Source organism: Ovis aries, chromosome 23, assembly GCF_016772045.2.
Source record: "Ovis aries strain OAR_USU_Benz2616 breed Rambouillet chromosome 23, ARS-UI_Ramb_v3.0, whole genome shotgun sequence".
Lineage (NCBI taxonomy): Eukaryota > Metazoa > Chordata > Mammalia > Artiodactyla > Bovidae > Ovis > Ovis aries.
This window is the reverse complement of record NC_056076.1, coordinates 53,233,589-53,261,151: the sequence shown is the minus strand read 5'-3', so window position 1 is coordinate 53,261,151 and position 27,563 is coordinate 53,233,589. Positions and strand designations below refer to the sequence as shown.

Genomic DNA, 27,563 nt, shown 5'->3' with positions numbered 1-27,563 from the left:
GGACTAGAAATGTGAAGATCAAAGAGATACTAGGAATTTAAAAATGAATGAAAAAAAATGACATGGCTTTTGCATCACCGGAGCAAGGAGCATGCCCTGGGGCATGGCACATAAGAAAACTGAAAAAGTAGAAAGGACTAAATGGTAACAGATACAGGTAAAACACCAGGAAGTCCCTGGGAAATTGCAGAAACGTTTTTATCTCAAGAGTTAACAGTAAGCAGATTTGTTACTTTGTAGATCACACACTAAGCATAGTAATCACTTGATTACAATAATAAAAATTTGTTATTATTGACCTGGAAATATTTCAAGGTTTCTTTACTGACTCCTTATTTGCTATCTGTTCCTTACTTTGCAAATAATCTGTAACTCTAAGAAGAGTTTCTTTCTTCATTTTTAATTGGTCTGCTGGGGATTCGAACAGGTAAGAACCAAATCGGTTGGGCACCCATTTCACTCCAGACTGTAGTACACATTCAAATTTAATGTATTCAGGCAACTCTACCCATGTGTCCATGTGGTAGTCATGTGTCCAGAATTTCCAGGATAGTCTCTTTGTCAAATATTTTGCCTTTAGTATCTATAGATACATTCTAACTTATAATAAATATTCTACATTTTAGCCAGGGAAATAGTATTACATCATTAAAAAAGCCCTGAAATTCCCTATCAATTTAAGCCTGAAAACACAAATTTTCTACTTCATTAGAACTGACTCAAATGTGTTCCTTTTTATAGCTGAGTAGTATTCCATTGTATATATGTACCACAGCTTCCTTATCCATTTATCTGCCGATGGACATCTAGGTTGATACAGGGCAAAAACCATTACAATATTATAAGTATCCTCCAATTAAAATAATTTTAAAAAAACTGAGGGAAACACACACACACATAACATTTTCATACTATGATATTCTACTATAATCTCACTAATTCAAGATGTGCAAGGGAAGTCTCTTCAAAGTAGTATAAATTTAAGTTCATAACCAAAAAGGAAATGTAAAGTTATTTTTATTACATGGAAATTTGAATCTAAATGCTACCATGAGATTCTATAATTCAGTAGTAGTCCTTGTGGAATTTTGGTGGTAGAGAGTTGATAGAAAGTATTGATTCCCACTTCTTTGAGGAAGGGCTTCCCTTCTGGCTCAGCTGATAAAGGATCTACCTGCAATGCGGGAGACCTGGGTTCAATCCCTGGGTTGGGAAGAACCCCTGGAGAAGGGAGAGGCTACCCACTCCAGTATTTTGGCCTGGAGAATTCCTTGGGGTCACAAAGAGTCAGACATGACTGAGTGACTTTCAGTTTCACTTTATTTGAGGAAACTGACATTCAGAGATTAGGTCTTCATTTAGGTTTAATTAAATTAAAGAGGTGATCTAATCAGAACTAGAACTTGGGTTCTAACTTCTGTTAGCTATTTTATAACATAAAACCTTACCAACTAGAATATGAGCCAAACAAGCTAGCTCATTACCTCATCGTTATATAAATCACAGAACAAAATGTGTAGACACTAACGTGCATGAAGTATTACTGATAGTACACAAAAATATGCTCCAAATCCATTTGGATATAATTCAAGTCCTCCAATAAAACACAAAGACAATTTACATCCTCCAGCAGTTCTAGATAAAGAAATATTGAAGAAGCCCATGGATGTTTCCCACGCCACCTTATTAATCACATTAAACTCCCATTTCTGAGAGGCCTGTAATGGACATTATTTCTGTTTCAAATTAGAATTGATTTTGCTTTCATCTGCATTATTTGATTTGTTCTATGAAGTTCAATGGTGGTGGTATGGGGAGAGGTTCTCAGCAAAATAAAAAAAAAGCTAAATTAAAACTCAAAAATATCTTAAAGGAGAAGTATTTTTTCTTTGTTAACACATACAAACAAAGAGACCAAGATGCCAAGTAAATATTAAGAGACGTTGGAGATAGGATGAGGAAAAACCTAAGGCGCAGTAGCATAGGAACCATAGATTAACTTTCTTCAGACTTTCAATCATTCATGGAGTGATTTATTCTTACATTCATTTCCTAATTTTAAAAACAAGCCAGGGACTTTCCTGGTAGCCCAGCAGCTAAGAACCCACCTTGCCACACAGAGGACATATGTTTGATCCCTGGTTGGGAAACTACGATTCCACATGCTCAGCCTCCCTGGTGGTACAGTCGATAAGAATCTGCCTGCCAGTGTAGGAGATATGGGTTTGATCCCTGGTCCAGGAAGATTCCACATGTCACAGAGCTCCACTGCTACTGAGCCCACATGCTGGACTCACTGAAGCCTGCATGTTCTAGGGCCGGCAGGCCACAAGTACTGAGCTCTCATGCTACAGCTACTGAAGCCTGTGTGCCTAGACCCCATGCTCTGCAGTAAGAGAAGCCACATTGAAGAGCCTGGGCTCTGCAACCAGACAGTAGCCTGCTGTCTGCAACTAGAGAAAGCCCAAGGGCACCAACGAAGACCCCAGTGCAGCCATAAATAAACAGATTAATTAACTTTTTAAAAAACAATCCCACATGATCAGGAACAACTAAGCTTGCGTGCACCAACCACTGAGCCCCTGTCCTCTGGAGCCCGTGTACTGCAACTCCTGAGCCCGTGCAGGATGCAACAAAGATTCCCCGTAGCACAACTAAGACCTGATACAGCCAAATTAATTAATTAATTCAAAAAGTAAATTAAAATATAAACAAGCCACTCCAGGGTTCAGCCTCTTCTCTTCCTAAAAAAAAAAAAAATCCTTTAAGCTCCAAACAAAGTGCTTAGGGTGCGGTTTAGGACAATTTGAGAGTTTCTCAAAATAGCATCAAATCTCACATTTGTAATGTGGAGAAGACTAGCATTCTTCTCTGTGGAGAAACAAGATAGGCTCAGGAATCCAGTTCATCGAATCAGTAAGACCCTCAGACATTCTTCTTACAGCGATAAACATGATGAAGACAAAATACCACACTCCAGATGACTGAGTTCATTCAGTTAGTTTTAGTGAATGCCTCCGTGTTTTTAAAACTGGCATGAAGTAAGGTCTGAAACCACCACCCTCCTTGCATCCATTTCAGTGAAACTTAGCTCTGCCTCAGAGACCTGAGGCTTTGATTTTCCACTGTGATTTGTTTACAAAAGCCCTTTCCTGGGATTGCTGGACCAAGAGATTGTTCAATGACTTACTCAATCGCAGTGATTTTCCCCCAGAAGCTTACTAAGTGCCCAGCACTCTAGAAGCTCAGTGTGTGATTGTGTGTGTTAGTTGCTCAATCTTGTCTGACTCTCTGTGACTCCATGGGCTGTAGCCCACCAGGCTCATCTGTGCATGGAATTCTCCAGACAAGAATACTGAAGTGGGTGGCCCTTCTCTTCTCCAGGGGATCATCCCAACCCAGGGACTGAATCTGGGTCTCCTGCATTGCAGACAGATTCCTTACCATCTGAACCACCTGGGAAGCCTTAAGACTTCCCTGAAAGCTTACACAGGAGACCTACCCTGTAAATCTCACTCTGTCTGGTTTCCTATTGGGGAAAAATGGACCTGCACACCAGCTATCATCAGCTTCAAGACAGTTTAGTCAAATGAATGCAGCTGGATATAAAATTTGACATGCCATCTAAATAAATGAAATGCAACGACTGCTTCTATATCTTTATTTTACTTTCTACACTATGGAAATCCTCCTGTATATTGTTACTAAATACTTTACTTAAAAATGCTAGAAAATACAGTAGAAATCAACAAACAGGATCATAGGATTTTTTTAAAAGAGAGAAAAGCTGAGGTATTTGCCAGGAAAGACAGAAAATTATTTGCTAGAGAATCTTTCTCTAGCAATGTGTGTTGTATGTAGTTGTCACACCAGCCACCTGTGAGCCCATGGCTCAGGCATGCAGAGCACCATGCCTCAGGCCAAAAACAAACAAAAATTAAGGGAAGAGCCTACTATAGACAATCCAGTGAGAAAAGCACAGGTGAGAAAAACCGTATCAGGCTGAATTTGAAAAGTGCTAGACAGGCAAAGAGGCATAAAACAACCAGAAGATTATTGCTGGTTCCCACAACTGGCTGGTACAAGGGTAAATATGCTGGTTAGACAGTATTGCTGGGAGGCGATCAGCTGAATCAAACTTCTTTTCCATTTCAAACTTTGTACTTTGATGTATCATTCTCATATATATTATTACCTAGAGATGCATGATATGAAAATATTTTTAAGACTCCCAAAATTTTTAGTTTCTGAAAGTCAACCAGAGCCAGGCAATCTGAATCATTTTGAATTTCTGGAATCTCTCTTCCACCCTAACTACTGCCTCCAAAATACACACACCATAGCATTGTAACTATGCTGACTTTGTAACTATTCTACACTTAATCATTCATGTGATAGGCACTGACTAAATGCCTATGAACCTCCACGTCAAAAGGGATAAATCAATACTTTTAGACGAACACACATCTCCATCCTTTCATCCATAATTGCAGAGAATCATAAGTAGGGACATGGTGAAGTTCATTCTCTAAGTGTTACTTAAGGAATAGCTACCCTCACTTGAACATAAGAATCTGGTCTCAAGGATTAAAATCAGGGCCTTCCCTGCTAGCCCAGCAGTTAGGAACCCATCTTCCACTGCAGGGGACACAGGTTTGAGCCCTGAATCTTAGTTGGCCAACTAGGATCCCACATGCCACAGAGGTCAATTAAGTTGGCATGCCGCAACGAGAGAAACCCATGTGCCACAAGTAGAGAGCCCGTGTGCCACAACTGCTGGGCTCCTGCACACTACCAACAGGGAGGAGCACACTCAGCGAAGACCCATTGCAGTCAAAATTTAAAAAAAAAAAAAAAAAAGAAGTAAAATCAAAGAGACATGCAAAGTGTTCGTCCAGGTGGATTCTGCTATTACGTCTGCAAGCCTTTTCCTCACCCACTTATTTTATGGGCCTAGAATGGACAAAAGGCAGGATTTTTGCCCAGGTCAGGAGAGGAGATAAAGAATGCATGGTGAGTCATGAACGTGCACAGGAAGAGAGCCATCAAAAGTCTAACTCAGAAAGATGGCATTCAGGACTTCCCTAGCAGTCCAGCGGTTAGGACTCCATGCTTCCACTGCAGGGGATACATGTTCGACCCCTGGTCAGGGAACTAAGATCCCATATGCTGCAAGTAAAGATCCTGCATGTAGCAACTAAGACCAGTGGCAGCCAAAAATTTAAACATTAAAAAAAAATGGCATTCAGGTCAAACAGTGACTTTTCTCTGGCAATCCGCTGTTACCTACTTTCTCTGCTGGGCTGAAGAACGCCGGGTGCAAATCACGGCCACCGCCACCACCACGAGCACTGTGATGATGCCAACGGCGACCACGATGATCACCAGCAGGTTGCTGTTCTTCTGAGGAGTGACGCTGCCATGTGGGGGGTGCATCTTGCCAATGGGTGGTTCTGGGGAAAGACAGGCAAATGGAGATCAGTTTCAGGACATGTGGCAGCCGATGGCATATCACGCGTGGCTAAGGATTCAGAGTTCCTATTGTTCTGGGCATTCCTGAAGCTGGAGGGGTGGGGAAAGCAATGAAAAAATGACAGGAAAGATCTAAATTATCTACCCATGATAAATGAAAGCAAGTCCACACAGAAACTTACAGAGGAATATTCATAGCTACCTTAGCCAAAATTGCCACAAGTGGGAAACCCCAGAGCCATCGACTGATGAATGGATGAAGAAATGAGATATATCCATACAATAGAATACTATCCAGTCATAAAAAGAAAGGAAATACTAATACATGATACAAAATTCATGTACCTTGAAGTTGTTCTGCTAAGTGAAAGCAGCCGTACACAAAAGGCCACATATGATTCTACTTACATGAAACTGTGGGTTTCCCTGGTGACTCAGTAGTAAAGAGTCTACCTGCCAGTGCAAGAGATTCAGGTTCATTCCCTGGGTTGGGAAGATCTTCTGGAGAAGGAAATGGCAACCCACTCCAGTATTCTTGCCTGGAAAATCCCATGGACAGAGGAGCCTGATGGGCTACAGTCCATGGGGTTGCAAAAGAGTCGGGTACAACTCAGCGACTAAACACCAATTTATGTGAAATATCCAGAAGAGGCAAGTGTATAGGGACAGAAAGTAGCTGAGTGTTCGCCAGTGGATGTGAGGAAAAGCGACTGGCGAGAGACTGCTTAAAGGTACAGGGTTTCGCTTGGGAGTAATGAAGATGTTCTAGAACTAGACAGTGGTGATGGCGGTAGAACCTTGTGAAAATGCTAAAAACCACTGAGTTGTGTGCTTTCAAAGGGTGAATTTATGGTATGTGAATTATATCTCAATGAAAAAATATAATTCAGCTTTCATAGGGAACAGAAAGTGGGGAGGATGGGAAGCATGCTGCTTTGGGTGATAAGAATTCCACCATGACACGAATCAGAACAGGCTGAGAAACCATTATTTATTTGATGCTGTGAAACACAAACTGTTTGACACCCATCACTCACACTTTCCGTTCCTTTAAGGCAGTTATCTATAAAGCACATTTAATTTTCAACCTGTCAAGGGTGCATGAATCCTACTTAAAAGCAGCCACAGGCTTGGAAGGAGTGCCATAAAGCTCTAATCTATTTTTTTCCTGTTTTGCAACTGTACCTCATGGCACACAATAGTTAAGTGAAAATAGCAGAATGATAATTTGCTTATATAAACAAGCGTGACTAATGAGCCTTTAAATGGCTTTTTTGTGCCTTTATCTGTAAAATGGAAATAATAACATTTACTTATGTAGTTACTGTTACAATTAGAAAAAATACATGCAAAACAACTCTCTAAGTGCCCTACACAGACTAATTGCTTATAATATCACTATGCTGCTGAAATATTAAAGAAAATTTTGCCTAACTTAATAATATACCATACCATTTGATATACTTTTGGTATGGACTTCTAAACTCTTAAATTTTCTAGAAAGCTTGTAGATAATATTCAAAGTGAAAGATATAGTAATTTGTTTTCACAAGTGAATATAATAACCCAGCATTTGCCTCAAAAGTGAAATACTATCTTTTGATAACTTATCTAGGAATCATTGGGTTTTTTTTTTAAAGACAGTCACCTAATTTTAAATAAATTATTGTTGACTCAATATTATCAGAAAAAAATAAATGCTACCAATATAACTTGAATCTCAGGGGCGGGTAATTCATCAAGTCTTTACATAGTACTTTCTGTTAAAAGATTCTGATTATAAATGAAAGAAATAAGGTTTCCTTGAAGCAACTTTTTCCTTTATGACAAAGGAGTGAGGCAAGTAATGAAAGGTCAGAACTTTCTGTTAGTTTTACTTACAACTGAAAAAATCATGTTGCAGTTGTACCTCAATATGCCCTTTCTGTTCTTAATAAATTAACTGATTGGTATAAATTAACCTTTTATATGACAGCATACAATGGAGGCATTTGGGGAGCTCATGGATTTTATTACTTTAAATTTAACAGTTCACCATTTCTGACAATCTTAGTTTGAGTCATACATGGCAGTAACACTGGGTGAATATTTTTTAAGACCATGTAAATTGGAATTGCTTGGACCAGAGAAGGAAAAAAAAAATTCCTATGTGCTAAATGTTCTGTCTTCCATTTCTGAAACATGTACCCTATGTGCGTGTCATGGTGATATGAACAGAATGTCAGATTTCTTCTTGGGATCAAGGCATAGCTAATAGCAGAGAGATGCAAAAGCTCCATTTCTGAGATATATTTCTGGAAGAGGAGAGAAGGAACAACAGCCAGATTATGAAACCACTAAAAGCTATTTATGGGGCCACATATACACATATGATTTCATAATAATTTTTATGCCATCAGTTCAGTCACTCAGTCATGTCCGACTTCTTGCTACTCCATGAATCACAGCATGCCAGGCCTCCCTGTCCATCACCAACTCCCGGAGTTCACTCAGACTCACGTCCATCGAGTCCGTGATGTCATCCAGCCATCTCATCCTCTGTCGTCCTCTTCTCCTCCTGCCCCCAATCCCTCCCAGCATCAGAGTCTTTTCCAATGAGTCAACCCTTCCCATGAAGTGGCCAAAGTACTGGAGTTTCAGCTTTAGCATCATTCCTTCCAAAGAACACTCAGGACGGATCTCCTTTTATGCCATAGTCTTATATATTATGTGGTCTGAGAATAATTCCCAAATTAGAATAATGATTGCTCATCCCCACCCCCCCAAAAAATAGAGGCATAATCGTTGCATTCAATTCACTGTTTTATATATATATATATACACACACACATACATAATTACCTGTATAGTTGGTACTTTAAAGAAGAATTCATGTAGAAAGATGTAACATGAAGATATAATATGAGGTCACTGACAGAAGATGGAGGTCATGAAAAACCTCATTATAAAAGTGACATTTAAGCTGAATTTTAAAGTATTGCTAGGAGTTAGTTCTTGTTCCGTTACGAGGGAACTAACGGCAGACCGTGTGTGTGTGCGGAACATGGGGAACAAACAGGAAATGGCACAAAATGAGGCAGGAAAGATAAACAAGACCCTGCTCATTTGAGCCTTGTAGATCCAATTCAATCATCCTCGGTAAAGCTACAAATGGTTTAAGAGTTTTCAGCAAAGTGACAGGCTTCATTTGTTCTAAGAAGATATCTCTTCCCTCTGCATGGAGAGGGCTTGGTGGTGGAAAAACATAGACCAGCTAAGAGGATACTGAGTTTGCCAGGTTAAGAGGAGACGATCCCTTAAACTGAGATGGTGGCAATTTCAGTCAAGCAGAGAGGACAGGTACACCGTGCGGTAGAACTGGCAAGGAAGTGAACAAGGTGGATTGCACATGGGGGAGGATAGAAAGGAAGGCTCAGGCCTCAGCAACGGTCCTGATGTCTAGGGTTGGGGAGAGGGTGAAAGTGCAGGCAGACTCAGTGGGGCAAGAAGAGAGGTTCAGTCTCGAATTGAGGTCTCACGATGAATCATGAAGAGGCAGCTGGAAGGTCTGTGTTAGAGATGTAACTGTGGGAGCTGGCCTAGAGATGGAATCTGAAGCCTGGGAATGGGGATCACCGAATCAAGGGTAAAGAGTGAGCAGAGACACCGTCTCAAAACTAGTGCTCTAAGTGTTCAGGTGGAAGGCGGGGACCTGCCAAAGAGAAGTCAATACCAAATGCGTTTCCCAATGCTTATTGACAATAGAAAACTTTTTTTGCAGAGCTTCTCAAGGGACCCATGTACCTTGTAACTACTTATGGAGGTTGCTAATCAAGATGAGTGGTTTTTAAACTGGGGCGATTTTACCCCGCAAGAGGATATTTGGCAATGTTTAGAGCCAGTTTGGGTTGTTCCAGCAGAGCGGAAGGAATCACTACTGGCACCTGGTGGATAATGGCCAGGGATGCTGCAAAACATCCTACGGTGCATAGGAGAAGCCCAACGACAAACAAGTTATTCAGTCCCAAATGGCAATAGTTCTGTGGTTGAGAAATCCTGATCGAGCTGAACACTGCCTATGTTCTCATGAGATCTGAGATCCAAAAATTTAAGTGGCTGGATTCACACATTTCTAAACCATGATAGAGTCACTTCTAGTACCTGGAGTTTGGGATTAGTCTGAGGTCCTTAACATTAAACTCCAATACTTTGGCCACCTCATGCAAAGAGTTGACTCATTGGAAAAGACCCTGATGCTGGGAGGGATTAGGGGCAGGAGGTGAAGGGGATGACAGAGGATGAGATGGCTGGACGGCATCACCGACTCGATGCACATGAATTTGGGTGAACTCTGGGAGTTGGTGATGGACAGGGAGGCCTGGCATGCTGCAATTCATGGGGTCGCAAAGAGTCGGACATGACTGAGCGACTGAACTGAACTGAGCTGAGATAGTAGGTGGGCAGAGCCTCTTGTAGACTAGAACTTGAGACCACTGAGATGCTCCAATATCTTTACATCATGGAATTGAGTGTAAAATTTTATTTCTGGATCTTTCTTTTGGCATTAAGGTATCTGTTGGGCGCCCTATAATACTTTACCAACCTCAGAATGACCATCTCATGCAAGTATGGAAAGAGCTTCTCTATATACTCTACTTAGATTAGTTAAAATGCTATTGAGTTAAATAAACAAAGGTTTTCAAAACTGGAGGGCAAATCATGGTTTTTTTCTCCTAACCACAGCATTTAAGTCATGTTTTGCAGAATACGAAATATGATTCTAAATACTAAAAATTTAATCAATAACATTAATTTTAAAATAATGCTTCACCAAAGTATCACATCTGTCAAATTAATTAAGTTTTCAAAGGTTGAAATCAATATAACAACATTCTTGTAGGGTTTGTAGATTTCTTTACCAATATTATTAATTTTGAAAACTATGGAAAAAGCTACCAACATAATTGGTGATTTATCTTCCCCCACAAGAAAACAATTGAACTGAAGTAATTTTCACTGTTGTTATCCTTCAGACAAATATAAACTACAAAATCACATTCTCAGAAGTTGAAGATTCTCCTGCTGTAAGAAGGTGAACCATAAAATTGAATGCATCATAAAAGTAAAATACTATCATATCACCACATATTAGCTTTGATTCTACCTGTCATCAGAACATAATTTAGGAAGCCTCTTCAGTTTCCTCAATTTAATTAAGGGCTTCCAACTTCAAGAATAAACATGAACTATAGCTTTGTTTTTCTTTATTTGAGTTCCAAGAGAGCTGCTTTTAAAAGAGAGACATATAAGGGAAAGTAAATGATTAGCAAGCTCTAAATTTATTTGCAACCGGCTTGAGTATTCTGACAGTAAACCATTATTCTATTACAATCCTTTGAAGGATGAATCCAGCAAGTAAAAGGAGAGAGAGGAAACGTCTATAATTCTGTCACTACATAAAGAGATGTATGAAACTTTCATTGTATGTGAGGTTCAAAAACTCAAGATTTTACAGTGTTCTTGTTGATGCAGCCTACTTTGCATCAGTAGGTTGGGGGGTGGGTGTTAGAGTTTTATCAGTTAAGGTGTCATTTGTATATATAATTTGAAAATATACCCTCTTTTTATGGTATAAGATGTTGGCAGAATTTTAATTAGGAAGGTAGAGTTTTCAAATGCCTTTGCTGACTTGCATATAAGAGCACAAGCTAAAGGCAAATTACATACTAATATTTTTCATCATCCACTGGCTAGCAAAAAGAATAGGAAATAGATTAAGCATGCCCTCTACCATCTATTCTCTGAGGTTATCAAATCACCTTAATGAATCATGTAGCCTGTAATAATTAGTTACTTCAGTAGGGTTTCTAGAAATGTTTCAGGTACTTTGTTCATACCATTCATTTAATAGGAAATGCCTAAAACATCATTAAGTGAGGCAGAAATCTGAGAAGGGATAATGCCAATAATCTGTCTGCTGCTGCTAAGTCGCTTCAGTCGTATCCGACTATGTGAGACCCCATAGATGGCAGCCCACCAGGCTCCCCCATCCCTGGGATTCTCCAGGCAAGAACACTGGAGTGGGTTGCCATTTCCTTCTCCAAAGCATGAAAGTGAAAAGTGAAAGTGAAGTCACTCAGTTGTGTCTGACTCTTAGCGACCCCATGGACTGTAGCCCACCAGGCTCCTCCATCCATGGGATTTTCCAGGCAAGAGTACTGGAGTGGGGTGCCATTGCCTTCTCTGAATAATCTATGTAAAATGGCTCAAAGTCATTGGATGTCATTTATCTATTTTATCTTCATGACTCTCTCCTGTGAGATAATGTATATCAGATCAAATTGAAATACAATTATATCTCTCACTAGGAATCTTAAATAGTAAAAACAAAAATACAATGACATGCATTTCTCTAAGTTACTGTCATTCTCTCCATCTGAAGTCTGACTCCTATGAAAAGAAAAGTTCTTATCTGTTGACTTATCTGTTCATGTCAAATTTGGGCTAAGGTTTCTTTCTCATTAGGGAATTCATTCTCTTTTGAAGGGCAAATTCAAATAGTTAGTACAAAACTTTTAAACTTGGTACTGATCCAAAATTAGGTTTGCCAGATTTAATAATTAAAAATACAGGAGATTCAGTTAAGTTTGAATTATTTCTAGTTACCTATGGATATGTACACTGAGATGTCTGCATATATTGAGATGGTAATCCCTTGCAATATTTTTCTTTGACTCAGCTCTTAGGCAATTAGAAATAATTCAAATTTTACTGGGTACTTCCCTAGTGGCTCAGATGGTAAAGCATCTTGCTTACAATGCAGAAGACCTGGGTTCGATCCCTGGGTTGAAAAGATCCTCTGGAGAAGGAAATCGCAACCCACTCCGGTACTCTTGCCCGGAAAATCACATGGACAGAGAAGCATGGTGGGCTACAGTCCATGGGGTCACAGAGTCGGACACGACTGAGCAACTTCACTTGCAGTATTTTTAGTTGTTCCATTGGGCATTTCTGTTCAAGATTAGTGTTCTTTCAGTTCAGTTCAGTCACTAAGTCGTGTCTGACTCTTTGTGACCCCATGAATCACAGCACGCCAGGCCTCCCTGTCCATCACCAACTCCCGGAGTTCACTCAGACTCACGTCCATCGAGTCAGTGATGCCATCCAGCCATCTCATCCTCTGTCGTCCCCTTCTCCTCCTGCCCCCAATCCCTCCCAGCATCAGAGTCTTTTCCAATGAGTCAACTCTTCATGTGAGGTGGCCAAAGTACTGGAGTTTCAGCTTTAGCATCATTCCTTCCAAAGAAATCCCAGAGCTGATCTCCTTCAGAATGGACTGGTTGGATCTCCTTGCAGTCCAAGGGACTCTCAAGAGTCTTCTCCAACACCACAGTTCAAAACCATCAATTCTTTGGCGCTCAGCCTTCTTCACAGCCCAACTCTCACATCCATACATGACCACAGGAAAAACCATAGCCTTGACTGGACCAAGTCTATGCCCCAACCAGTAATGCTGAAGAAGATGAAGTTGAATGGTTCTATGAAGACCTACAAGACCTTTTAGAACTAACACCCCAAAGAGATGTCCTTTTCATTATAGGGGACTGGAATGCAAAAGTAGGAAGTCAAGAAACACCTGGAGTAACAGGTAAATTTGGCCTTGGAATACGGAATGAAGCAGGGCAAAGACTAATAGAGTTTTGCCAAGAAAATGCACTGGTCATAGCAAACACCCTCTTCCAACAACACAAGAGAAGACTCTACACATGGACATCACCAGATCGTCAACAGTGAAACCAGATTGATTATATTCTTTGCAGCCAAAGATGGAGAAGCTCTATACAGTCAACCAAAACAAGACCAGGAGCTGACTGTGGCTCAGATCACGAACTCCTTATTACCAAATTCAGACTCAAATTGAAGAAAGTAGGGAAAAACGCTAGACCATTCAGGTATGACCTAAATCATATCCCTTATGATTATACAGTGGAAGTGAGAAATAGATTTAAGGGCTGAGATATGATAGATAGAGTGCCTGATGAATTATGGACTGAGGTTTGTGACACTGTACAGGAGACAGGGATCAAGACCATCCCCATGGAAAAGAAATGCAAAAAAGCAAAATGGCTGTCTGGGGAGGCCTTACAAATAGCTGTGAAAAGAAGAGAGGTGAAAAGCAAAGGGGAAAAGGAAAGATATAAGCATCTGAATGCAGAGTTCCAGAGAATAGCAAGAAGAGATAAGAAAGCCTTCTTTAGCGATCAATGCAAAGAAATAGAGGAAAAGAACAGAATGGGAAAGACTAGAGATCTCTTCAAGAAAATTAGAGATACCAAGGGAACATTACATGCAAAGATGGGCTCGATAAAGGACAGAAATGGTCTGGACCTAACAGAAGCAGACGATATTAAGAAGATGTGGCAAGAATACACAGAAGAACTGTACAAAAAAGATCTTCATGACCCAGATAATCATGATGGTGTGACAACTAGATCTAGAGCCAGACATCCTGGAATGTGAAGTCAAATGTTCTTTAGGACACACCGTTTAAGAAATATATTGTTTTGTGTTCATGGCTTATATTTGCTTCAATGTAACATATATAACCATTGTTCAGCAGTGATGGAAACGGTGAGGAAATAATTGTTCCTTCTCTATTGTCTGTACAGATTGCCTCTTAATTTCCTGGCACTCTGACTCTTTAAAAAGTCCTAGTAACTTCAGTTTATGAAACTGAAAGGGTTTCAGCTTGCTGTACTTTTGACGTCACCTCTCTTTAATAAAATTTCATTTTTGGAAATATTTCAAATATACAGAGTACTTTCAAACTGAGATAGTTAACAGCCCTGCATCATTTATAAAATTCTCTGTGTCTAGGCTTTTCAAACTGACTGTTTTGTGTACTTGTCAGTTCTCATTGCCCTTGTCTCCTGGTGAAATAAACTCCAGGTTTATTAATAATTTCATGCTTCTATTATCCCCACTAAAACCCTAAGTTTGAGGATATTGGCACTTGCAGTCAACAGAAAATTTGCCTCAGACATGCTAGAATTAACCATTTTAATTAATATGACTAATCCAATAGAACCTAATTTATATACTTACCATTCAGAGTGCTTCTATCAATCAAATTCGTATCAACTGGCCAATAACTTCCATCTCCATGGCGACCTGTTCATTGGGAAAATATATCAGAATGTTAGTGGACCTATAACATGGAAACACAAGTGGAACAAAGCAAACAACAATAGTATTTAAAAATATACAAACAATGGAGTAAGATTAATTCATCTACCTCAGAGACAGCCTGAAAATAGTGATACCGTTATACTTTGCAAGAAAATGCTATTTTCTATGTGTGAGAAAAATCTGTCATGAAAATATTCTTCTAAACAAGCTAAATTCAGTTCCACACTGAAAAGCTGACCCATCACTTCCTTTTTTTTTCCCCTCCAGTATCCTTGTTAACAGGCTACCAACAGGTAACAACATCAGTGTTAGCCTAAGTGTTGCTGTCTTGAACATCTCTGAACAGGAGGAATGGGGGTGTTGGCTCCTAGAGAGACAGAGCCCGCCTACTCCTTGCTTCACAGTCTAGTCTACACTGTTGCCCAGTGGACATGATTTTGTGGCAAATTAGCACTACTACTTTACAAGGGGACAGTACTTTTTGCCTTGTAAGTGGGCTTTAAGTTGTCTTTGTATTATATGACAAGTAGGTGCCTGAGAATGAACTATTGAATATGGAATAAAGAATAGGGGGTGTGTCATAATCCACATAGTCTGACTATTTCTTACAAACACACTAAGAAACAAGGTTTCTTGAGCATCACCTCATTGGAAACACTGCCTTCTAACAGGTGTTCAACAATTACAAAAGTAGTCTTTAAGAGAACTGAGCCAGACATTAACCAGAAGTAATTATACTATCATTCACATGTAATTAATAGTTTTTCACTACAGGTAATTCCCTTTTCTATTGGTATGTTTGTAGAACTGTAATTATTTGATTAGATTTTGAGTTCCAGAATATCTATTAGGGAAAAAAAAAAAAACATTTGGGAGTTCAATCTCCACGTAAACACAAGCGTGCAGATAATTCTTTATTCACTTTGGAGTGTGATTTCTGAAAGTGGTTATCATCAGAGGGTGATACTGAGGAAGCCAGCTAGGATAACAGTCGTTGTTTTTGTCAGATGTACAGTTTTGTGTTGTTTTTTTTTTTTTTAGACTTCCAAGTCCTGCTCCTGTGACATTCCTGTGCATACCAAATTTTCTGTAGTTAGCACTTTTAACTACAGCTTTTCTAAGAGCTTATCATTTTATTTGCAAAAGAACTATGAAGAAACAAGTCTTGTTACCAGACCAAGCATTCATAATTTAAAAAATAATTCTTTCAGTGTCAAGTCAGAGCTGAAATGAGGGTGTTAAGTTTCCAATAAGCACTGATAAATTAATCCAATGACATTATATTCTGTTTCCAGGATAAATCTGAATGTTTAAAATCTGCTGGTCAATGACTCTATATAAACAAGTGGGAATTAGGATGGAGGCTCCTGTGTGTGAGGCAGGGAGGAATCGTGGTGACTGGGCTTCCCTGGTGGCTTGGATGGTGAAGAATCCACCTGCAATGTAGAAGACATAGGTTCGATTCCTGGGTAACGAACATCCCCTGGAGAAGGGGATGGCTACCCACCCCAATATACTTGCCTGGGAAATCCTATGGACAGAGGAGCCTGATGGGCTACAGTCCATGGGGTCATAAACAGTTGATCCTGACTGAGTGACTTAAAAAAGTATGAAATAAGCAGCAATTGTGAAAACATCTTGGGAGGTGATGACTGAAACACAGATAAGCCTAACCCTTTCCCCAAGTACCTGGTTTGTGTTAACTCTGACACATCTGGGGTTTCAATAAGCTTTGCCCACAGGACACTGATAGATCAAGGTTGGAAGAAATGAAGTGAGACAGAAGTTCTCTATGAATATTAAGATGCCTTTTCACACATCTGAAAGCAACTAGATTGCAAAGCAGTCAGCCAAAAGAGAAGCTAACAGCCCCATCACTTAAGCCACTAAAGCAATAAATGATTCCTGTTGGGAGTCATTCTGTATTGGCTGGAAATTAGGTACATAGCCTGTGGAGGATTTTTCCTATTCTCTAGCATCCTGACAAATGTCTTTTTAATGAAGTTTCTAACTCTCCCAGCTAGTTTGTGGGAAGATGCAGAAACAAGCCCCTGAGCACATCCATATATTACTTAAACATAAATCTCTATGGGTATAGCACCCTTTAGACTCAGCGAGGCTATTGATTACATGGTGAATTTCAATATGCTGAAGAATATCAGATGTCATATGGTTAGAGCTCTGTGTAAGATAAAGGAACTCAAAATACTTTTGAAGCAACGGAGCAGCTGAAAACTTGAGCATTCTACTCACATAATCTAGGATACTGACATCAGTCAATATTTTGTTGGTTATAATTAGATGGATATCATGAAAGAAAATTAAGTAACTCTTAACAAATCCAACAGGAAATGCTTTAAAGAAACTTGATATCATCAACAAGCAAGATTAGATTCATGGTGATTTAAGACTTCTGGCACCTCTTCAGTAAAGAGACACAAAACTCGTTTCTGGGATATTGGAGTCTGAGATCTCTTTATTTAAAGATGTGGGAATCAAATATCACTTTGTGTGCTTCTGTGTTTTTGTCCTCTACAACATGTCTTTTAAATCTCAAGAAGTCTTTTTATGGGTAAATTGGGTAAATGTGTGTGTGTATGTTCGGTCACTCAGTCATGTCAGACTCTGCAACACTGGGCTGTAGCCTGTCGGGCTCCTCTGTCCTGAATTTTCCAGGCAAGAATACTGGAGTGGGTTGCCATTTCCTCATCCTAGGGATCGTCCCAATACAGGGATGGAATCTACATCTCCTGCACTAGCAGGCAGATTATTCACCACAAATAACAAGTTAAAAACATAAGATTCTCCTGCTATCTTAAGGCAGCAATCACAAAATTGTCAGATGAAACACTGGACTATTACTGTTTCTCATGCCAAAAGGGCTTTTTGCTGTAGTTGAAACATTAGACACATTTAGTAAACTTGGTGAATTTCATAAGCACTGATTAAGGGAAAGAGCAACCTAATTAGACTCTGGAAGATGAAAAGTCACTTAAAGGCAAAGATATAAACTACTATTCAAACCCAGAGGTCTTAATTTTTTAATGGAGCATAAAACTGATAATAATTCAACTCAAAATATACTAAGTGCCTACTATAGGCAAGGCATAGTCCTAGATGCTCATGGGAGGGGTAGCATAAAAAGATTTATTAGATATAGAACCTGCCAAGACAGACAGCATTGGCTCATTGAATCCAAATCCTATACAGGACTATTTATGGTTAATATTAGCTAATATCATATCATTTTTAACTTATTCTGACTTTAAAGATCTAAGAATAAGTTAATTCCTACTATAAAATAACCATTACTAAATTGATTTACTATTACTATAAATCACTATTATGTTTCAGTGAAAATATTTTTCATTTATCTAGTATTTTTAAAAGAAGTACATGCAAATAAAAGATAATGTATTCTTTTCAGCCTCATACGTATCACAATTAAATTTATCTTAAATCATCAACTCCTTTTTTTGCTTATGGTACTAAATCTCTCACATTTTTCAAAATTAAAAATTACAAATAATAAATGAATATATGGATATTTAAACATAACATTTGTGGAAGTAATATATTTCAATGTATATAAATTTTTAAAAATTATTCAAATAAAGCTCCATATAGTTAAAAAAACTAGAGATATGTAGTTTCTTTATTCATTAAGGAATTAGTAATATGGTTTTACAGGAACAACAGGAATGAAAATGTACTATAAAAATATAGTATTATATTCTCAAGAATATAAAGAAGAACTCTTGTGTTACTCCGTACCCAAATTTCCTAATAGAAATTAGGGTGAGGAACAGAATTAAGATGAGAGTACTGAATCTCCTAACCAACCATGGATTTCATCCAAAAATCCGTTTCTTTCAGAAAGTTTTGATAACTGAAGTAAACCACCTTTCTCTGGTTTCAGAAAGAAGAAAGAAAAAAAGAAAAAGAAATGATCCCATATTTGACTTGAAAAGAGGAAGACGGGGGCTTTTTTCAAGTTATTTAAAAATAGTTTATACAGGCTTAACTTTATTGTATTTATGTACCTCTAAGGGAGGCCCAAACCAAAAAATTTATGCTCCTCCACTTGGTTTATACTCTTTAAATAGTATAAATGCTAAAGGCACTTAAAGAGTTATTTTCTATGCTTTATTTAAAGGATAGATCATTTTATCTTGGCAAGAGAAACATACTCCCTTAGATAAAAGTTAGTCTCCATGATTTTCCTACTAGTTACTCTCTGGATTGAGAGAAAAATGAGCAGAGGTAACATGAATTCCTTCGGGATGTGTGCTCATTATTGTATTTCTTGGTGCTTACCAAAGTAACATTTATACCATATTCTCAACACTTGATAAGTGACTAAACTGGGAACACTTTGTAATGTGTTAATAACAAACATACTTTAAGTTCTTACTATTACACATGTTAACGTTTATGTTCCTATTCTTACATTATTACTTAAAATATTGCTTCTATATTTGCACTGAAGTGTGTGTATGTGTGTAAACTTAAGCAGTGTAATGTTTACATCAGACACGAAGTTTTAGTACATATGGGCAGATGAAGAATATTCCCTATGGTAAAATTGTTTAGCACCTCAGTTCAGTTCAGTTGCTCAGTTGTGTCTGACTCTGCAACCCCATGGACTGCAGCACACCAGGCCTCCCTGTCTATTACCAGCTCCTGAAGTTTACTCAAACTCATGTCCATCCTGTTGGTGATGCCATCCAACCATCTCATCCTCTGTCATCCCCTTCTCCTCCTGCCTTCAATCTTTCCCAGCACCAAGGTCTCTTCCAATGAGTCAGTTCTTCACACCAGGTGGCCAAAGTATTGGAGTTTCAGCTTTAGCATCAGTCCTTCCAAGGAATATTCAGGACTGATTTCCTTTAGGATGTACTGGTTGGATCTGCTTGCAGTCCAAGGGACTCTCAAGAGTCTTCTCCAACACCAGAGTTTAAAAGCCTCAATTCTTTGGTGTTCAGCTTTCTTTATAGTCCAACTCTCACATCCATACATGACTACTGGAAAAACCATAGCTTTGACTAGACAGACCTTTGCTGACAAAGTAATGTTAATATGATATCTATGTTGGTCATAGCTTTTCTTCCAAGGAGCAAGCGTCTTTTAATTTCATGGCTGCAGTCACTATCTGCAGTGATTGTGGAGCCAAAAAATAAATAAACAAAGTCTGTAGAAAAGATTAATTCAACTGGAATTTAGTTCTAGAGTGGTTTTTCTGAGTGGATGTTTATAAGTTCAGAAAGGAGTGAATGGAAAATTATTCTGCAGAGGACATAGAAAAAGCTGAATGTGGTAGTTCTAATCTATTTTTAATCCATTCTTCCTGACTGAAGTTAACAGAGGGTCCTTCAGAATGGAACTCACACAATCAATCCCAAGATATGGGCCATAATCTAAATTAAATGAACAGACTGGTTGTCTAACATTCATTCAATATATATCCTCCCAAGGATACAGAGCACTGAGATATCATCTTGATCTTAGAAATGGTTTCTTTGAAGATAATTCTGGTGATAATGAAGAGAAGTGCATTGATTTTCTGTCTTGTATACCACTGGGTAAAGATAATGCATTGATGCCATGTGAATATAATTTTACTGCTCAGTACACAGATCATATTGAGATATATTTAAAGCAGACGCTTTTCCAGAGGCTGAAAAATGTGGCTAAGTGTTCGTAACCCTGCTGACTTTGAAAAAAGGTATGAAAACTAGGAAGCAAAATCATAGCCTATGCCTAGAATATTTCAAACATATATTAATATAAAAATGAATGAGCTCTTTTCATCCTTTCCTCAGGTTCAACACATTGTTTTCAAGTTAACATGAAAGAAAGTTCACTCATTAAAAAAAAGTATAATATTACTACTTCATATACAAGGGCAACTAGCATGTACTGAGGCTGTATTGTTTTTATTCAGTTGCTAAGCCATGTCCTAATCTTTGTGACCTCATGAACTGCAGCACATCAGGCTCCTCTGTCCTCCACTATCACCCGGAGTTTGTTCAGATTCATCTCCACTGAGTTGGTGATGCTAACCATCTCAACCTCTGTCACTCGCTTCTCTTGCCTTCAATCTTTCCTAGCATCAGGGTCTTTTCAAATGAGTCAGTTCTTCATATCAGGTGGCCAAACTATCAGAGCTTCAGCTTCAGCATCAGTCCTTCCAATGAATATTCAGGACTGATTTCCTTTGGGATGGACTGATTGGCTCTCCCTGCAGTCCAAGGGATTCTCAACAGTCTTATCCAACACCACAGTTAGAAAGCATCAATTCTTGGGGCTCAAACTTCTTTATGGTCCCACTCTCATATCTGTACATGACTACTGGAGAAACCATAGCTTTAACAATATGGACCTTTGTCAGCAAAGTGATGTCTCTGTTTTTAAATATGCTCTCTACGTTTGTCATAGTTTTCCTTCATGACTGAAGTCACTACTGCAGTGATTTTGGACACAAAAAAATATGTCACTGCTTTTGCTTTTTCTCCTTTTATTTGCCACAAAGTGATGGGACTGGATGTCATGATCTTAGTTTTTTGAATGGTGAGTTTCAAGCCAGCTTTTTCACTCTGCTGTTTCACCTTCACCAATAGTCTCTTAACTTTCTACCAGAAAAGTTGTGTCATCTGTATATCTGAGGCTGTTGATATTTCTCCCAGCCATCTTGATTCCAGCTTGTGATTCATCCATTCAAGCATTTTGAATCATGTAATCTGCATATAAGTTAAATAAGCAGGGTGACAATATACAGCCTTGATGTACTCCTTTCACAGTTTTGAAACAGTCTGTGTTCCATGTCCAGTTCTAACTGTTGCTTCTTGACCCATATACAGGTTTCTCAGGAGACAGGTAAGATGGTTTGGTATTCCAATCTCTTTAAGAATTTTCCACAGTTTTCTGTAACCCACACAATCAAAAGCCTTAGCATAGTCAATGGATTGAAGTAGATGTTTTTCTCAAATGTCCTTGCTTTTTCCATGATCCAGTAAATGTTGGAAATCTGATCTCTGGTTCCTCTGTCTCTTTGAAACACGGCTTGTACACCTGGAAATTCTTGGTTCATGTACTGCTGAAGTCTGGCTTGACGGATTATGAACATAACCTTGCTATCATGTCACTGCAGATGGTGATTGCAGTCATGAAGTTAAAAGACGCTTACTCCTTGGAAGAAAAGTTATGACCAACCTAGACAGCATATTAAAAAGCAAAGACATTACTTTGCCAACAAAGGGTCATCTAGTCAAAGCTATGGTTTTTCCAGTAGTCATGTATGGATGTGAGAGTTGGACTATAAGAAAGCTGAGCACCAAAGAATTGATGCTTTTGAACTGTGGTGTTGGAGAAGACTCTTGAGAGTCCCTTGGACTGCAAGCAGATCCAACCAGTGCATCCTAAAGGAAATCAGTCCTGAATATTCCTTGGAAGGACTGATGCTGAAGCTGAAACTCCAATACTTTGGCCACCTGATGTGAAGAACTCATTTGAAAAGACCCTGATGCTGGGAAAGATTGAAGGCAGGAGGATTAGGGGACTACAGAGGATGAGATGGTCGGATGGCATCACTGACTCAATGGACATGAGTTTGAGTAAACTTCAGGAGTTGGTGATGGACAGGGAGGCCTGGTGTGCTGCAGTCCATGGGGTCGCAAAGAGTCAGACACGACTGAGCGACTGAACTGAACTTGCTATCATGTGAAATGAGTGCAACTGTACAGTAGTTTGAACATTCTTGGCATTGCCACTCTTTGGGATTGGAAAGAAAAACTGACCTTTTCGAGTCCTGTCGCCATTGGTGTGTCTTCCGAATTTTCTGGCGTATTGAGTTTGGCACTTTAACAGCATAATCTTTTATGATTTTAAATAGCTCAGCTAAAATTCCATCACTTCCAATAACTTTGCTCACAGCAATGCTTCCTGAGGCCCGACTGACCTCACACTCCAGGATATCCACATCTAGGTGAGTAACCAAAGCACCATGGTTATCTGAGTCATTAAGACTATTTTTGTATAGTTCTTCTGTGTATTCTTGCCATGTCTTCTTAGCCTCTTCTTCTTCTGTTAGATCCTTGCTATTTCTGTCCTTTATCATGCTCATCCTTGCATGAAATGTTCCCTTGCTATCTCCAATTTTCTTGAAGCAATCTCTAGTTTTCCCCATCACATTGTTTTTCTCTATTTCTCTGTCCTATTCATTTAAGAAGATCTTATCTCTCCTTGCTATTCTCTGGAACTCTGAAGTTGGGTATATCTTTCAGTTCTTCCCTTAACTTTGGCTTCTCTTCTTTCCTCAGCTATTTATAAAGCTCCCTCAGATAAACACTTTGCCTTCCTGCATTTCTTTTTCTTTGGGATGGTTTTGGTTACCACCTCCTGTACAATGTTATTCATAGTTCTTCAAGAACTCTGTCTACCAGGTCTAATCCCTTGATTCTATTAATCACCTCTACTGTGTAATCATAAGGGATTTGATTTAGGTTATGCCCAAATGGTCTAGTGTTTTACCTACTTTCTTCAATTTAAGCCTGAATTTTGCAATATGGAGCTGATGATCTGAGCCACAGTCAGCTCCAGGTCTTGTTTTTGCTGACTATATAGAGCTTCTCCATCTTTGGCTGCAAAGAACATATCAGTCTGATTTTGGTACTACCATCTGGTAATGTCCATGTGTAGAGTCTTCTCTTGTTGGAAAAAGTGTACTTGCTATGATCAATGTGTCCTCTTAACAAACTCTGTTAGCCTTTGCCTGCTTCATTTTGTACTCCAAGGCCAAACTTGTCTGTTATTCCAGGTGTCTCTTGACTGCCTATTTTTGTATTCTAATCCTGCATGATGAAAAGGAGATCTTTCTTTTTTTTTTTTTTTTTTTTACTGCTAATTCTAGGAGGTCTTGTAGGTCTTCATAGAACCAGTCAACTTCAGCTCTTTGGCATCACTGTTTGGGCACAGACTTATATTACTGTGATTTGTATGGCTTGCCTTGGAAATGAACTAAGATCATTCTGTCATTTTTGAGATTGCACCCAAGTACTGCATTTTGGACTTTTGTTAACTTGGAGGGCTCCTCTCTTTCTTCTAAGGGGTTCTTTCCCACAGTAGTAGATATAATGGGCATCTGAATTAAATTCACCCATTCCCATCCACTTTAGTTCACTGATTTCTAAGATGTTGATGTCCACTCTTGCCATCTCCTGCTTGGCCACGTCCAATTATCTACCTTGATTCATGGATCCAACATTCCAGGTTCCTATGCAATATTGTTCCTGATAGCATCAGACTTTCCTTTCATCGCCAGACACATCCACATCTGAGCACCATTTCCACTTTGGCCTAGCCTCTTCATTACTTGTGGAGCTATTATAGTAATTGCCTTCTGCTCTTCCCCAGTAGCATACTGGACGCCTTCCAACCTGGTGGGTTGGTGGGGAGTGGGTGGGCTCATCTTCTGGTGTCATATTTTTTGCCTTTTCGTACTGTTCATGAGGTTCTCCTGGCAAGAAGAGTAAGTTGCCATTCCCTCCTCTAGTGAAGCATGTTTTATCAGAACTCTTCACTATGATCTGTCTGTCTTGGGTAGCTCTGTGCAGCATGGTTCACAGCTCCATTGAGTTATGCAAGCCCCTTTGCCATGACAAGGCTGTGATCCATGAAGGGGATATTGAGGTTTTATGCTCAAGGATCCTGTGGCAAGTCTATGAACAGTAATTGACAGGAACGGGAATGCATTTGGTGACCTACTCTAGTCAGACCCAGTGCAAGAGAACCAAATAAGCCATTGTCCATCTTTTCCTTGACCATGAGGGTCATTTCTTTGGGGGTTCCGATTTCTGTCTTTATGCCATAAAATATAAATAGACTCTGACAAGAAGTAAATTCATTTTCTGAACCCAGGTCTCCCATGTTGCAGGTGGATTCTTTACCAGCTGAGCCACAAAGGAAGTCCAAGCATACTGGACTAAGTAGCCTATCCCTTCTCCAGCGGATCTTCCTGACCCAGGAATCAAACTGGGGTCTCCTGCATTGTAGGTGGATTATTTACCAACTAAGCTATCAGGGAAGCTCTCTAAAAATCCTTAGAAGTCAGTATAAAATATAACATTATAATTTCATATATAAATGTCATGAAGAGTGAACATATAGTTATTATGAAGATTAGGGTGAAAAAACCTGCTATTATCAATTTTGCCTAGACCCAAGTGTCAATCAGGAAACTTCTAGACAAAACAGAAAATTTTATTCTAGATATGAACAATTTAAACAAATAAACTCTTAATCCCTAGCTCTTGGTTGACACTGCAGTTTGAATCTGGGTCCTGATTCCCTGTAGCACATGCATAATCTTTTGTGGAACATGGCAAATGATGTGTAAAGAAAGTTGTGCAAGTGATGTTCTAAACTAGGAAAAAAGTTTCCAAATATTTCACTTTTCATCTTTTGCAAATACAGATAAAAAGCAGCACTAGTCCAGACCAACACATGGCCGGATTTCTAAGCATGTGGCAGATGTCAATCAAAGAAGAGATGAAAAAATTCTTGTATCTGTGAAATATGTATGCATGTATGATGCTAGGAAAAGTATTTTCCTTAGAAAAGACCCTCATGCTGGGAAAGATTGAAGGCAGGAGAAGAAGGGGATGACGGAGGATGAGATGGTTGGATGGCATCACTGACTCAGTGGACAAGAGTTTGAGTAAACTCTGAGAGTTGGTGATGGACAGGGAAGCTTGGTGTGCTGCAGTTCATGGGGTCACAAAGAGTCGGAGATGACTGAGCGACTGAACTGAACTGCTAAGTATTATAAAATAAAAACATATATATGCGCATATCTATTTCAGAAGAACATTGGTTACTGTTATGAACTCTCAGTTCAGTTCAGTTGCTCAGTCATGTCCAACTCTTTGCAACCCCATGAATCATAGCACGCCAGGCCTCCCTGTCCATCACCAACTCCCGGAGTTCACTCAGACTCACATCCATCGAGTCACTGATGCCATCCAGCCATCTCATTCTCTGCCATCCCCTTTTCCTCCTGCCTCCAATCCCTCCCAGCATCAGAGTCTTTCCCAATGAGTCAACTCTTCGCATGAGGTGGCCAAAGTACTGGAGTTTCAGCTTTAGCATCATTCCTTCCAAAGAAATCCCATGGCTGATCTCCTTCATAATGGACTGGTTGGATCTCCTCATAGTCCAAGGGACTCTCAAGAGTCTTCTCCAACACCACAATTCAAAAGCATCAGTTCTTCAGCGCTCAGCCCTCTTCACAGTCCAACTCTCACATCCATACATGACCACAGGAAAACCATAGCCTTGACTAGCTGAACCTTAGTTAGCAAAGTAATGTCTCTGCTTTTGAATATGCTATCTAGGTTGGTCTTAACTTTTCTTCCAAGGAGTAAGCGTCATTTAATTTCATGGCTGCAGTCACCATCTGCAGTGATTTTGGAGCCCCAAAAATAAAGTCTGATACTGTGTCCATTGTTTGCCCATCTATTTCCCATGAAATGATGGGACCAGATGCCATGATCTTTGTTTTCTGAATGTTGAGCTTTAAGCCAACTTTTCACTCTCCTCTTTCACTTTCATCAAGAGGCTTTTAGTTCCTCTTCACTTTCTGACATAAGGGTGGTGTCATCTGCATATATGAGGTGATTGATACTTCTCCTGGGAATCTTGATTCCAGCTTGTGCTTCTTCCAGTCCAGCATTTCTCATGATGTACTCTGCATAGAAGTTAAATAAGCAGGGTGACAATATACAGCCTTGACGCACTCCTTTTCCTATTTGGAACCAGTCTGTTGTTCCATGTCCAGTTCTAACTGTTGCTTCCTGACCTGCATACAGGTTTCTCAAGTGGCAGGTCAGGCGGTCTGGTATTCCCATCTCTCCCAGAATTTTCCACAGTTTATTGTGATCCACACAGTCAAAGGCTTTGGCATAGTCAATAAAGCAGAAATAGATGTTTTTCTGGAACTCTCTTGCTTTTTCCATGATCCAGCGGATGTTGGCAATTTGGTCTCTGGTTCCTCTGCCTTTTCTAAAACCAGCTTGAACATTAGGAAGTTCATGGTTCACGTATTTCTGAAGCCTGGCTTGGAGAATTTTGAGCATTACTTTACTAGCATGTGAGATGAGTGCAATTGTGCGGTATTTTGAGTATTCTTTGGCATTGCCTTTCTTTGTGATTGGAAAGAAAACTGACCTTTTCCAGTCCTGTGGCCACTGCTGAGTTTTCCAAATTTGCTGGCATAGTGAGTGCAACACTTTCACAGCATCATCTTTCAGGTTTTGAAATAGCTCAACTGGAATTCCATCACCTCCACTAGCTTTGTTCATGTCGCTGCTGCTGCTAAGTCACTTCATTTGGGTCTGACTCTGCGATCCCATAGACAGCAGGCCACCAGGCTCCCCTGTCCCTGGGATTCTCCAGGCAAGAACACTGGAGTGGGTTGCCATTTCCTTCTCCAAGGCATGAAAGTGAAATGTGAAAGTGAAGTCGCTCAGTCATGTCCAGCTCTTAGCGACCCCATGGACTGCAGCCCACCAGGCTCTTCCATCCATGGGATTTTCCAGGCAAGAGTACTGGCGTAAGGTGCCATCACATAGTGATGCTTAATAATATTACTGATATGGTATAGCCGAATGGTCTCTAAATCATCTCCTCTCACAAGAATGTCTTTGAATACATTCCTTCTGATAATGCATCTGGAATAATGACCAGCATACAGGTCTAGGAAATCACTTTTAGAGGCAGCCTAGTTTTTATGAAAATTTCCAAACAATCCTGATTCCTTAAACATGGACACTTCCCTGGATGACTTCCTAAGAGCCTGTCCACTGACCAGACAGCAATATGGAGATGAGGCATGGTCTTACGTGGATTATAAGGGAGCAACCATTCCC

At 39.5% G+C, this 27,563-nt stretch overlaps 1 protein-coding gene across 2 annotated transcripts in view; it reads right to left on the bottom strand.

The window, feature by feature from the left end:
- Positions 1-27,563, bottom strand: part of DCC (DCC netrin 1 receptor) — a 1,280,644-nt gene that overhangs the window by 96,203 nt on the left and 1,156,878 nt on the right. For both annotated transcript variants that reach the window (XM_042239663.2, XM_042239664.2), the window contains exons 22-23: positions 14,557-14,622; positions 5,291-5,453 (exon numbers count right to left, since the gene is read on the bottom strand). In XM_042239663.2, the coding sequence (XP_042095597.1) occupies positions 5,291-5,453; positions 14,557-14,622 (229 nt within the window). The remainder of the gene's footprint in view (positions 1-5,290; positions 5,454-14,556; positions 14,623-27,563) is intronic.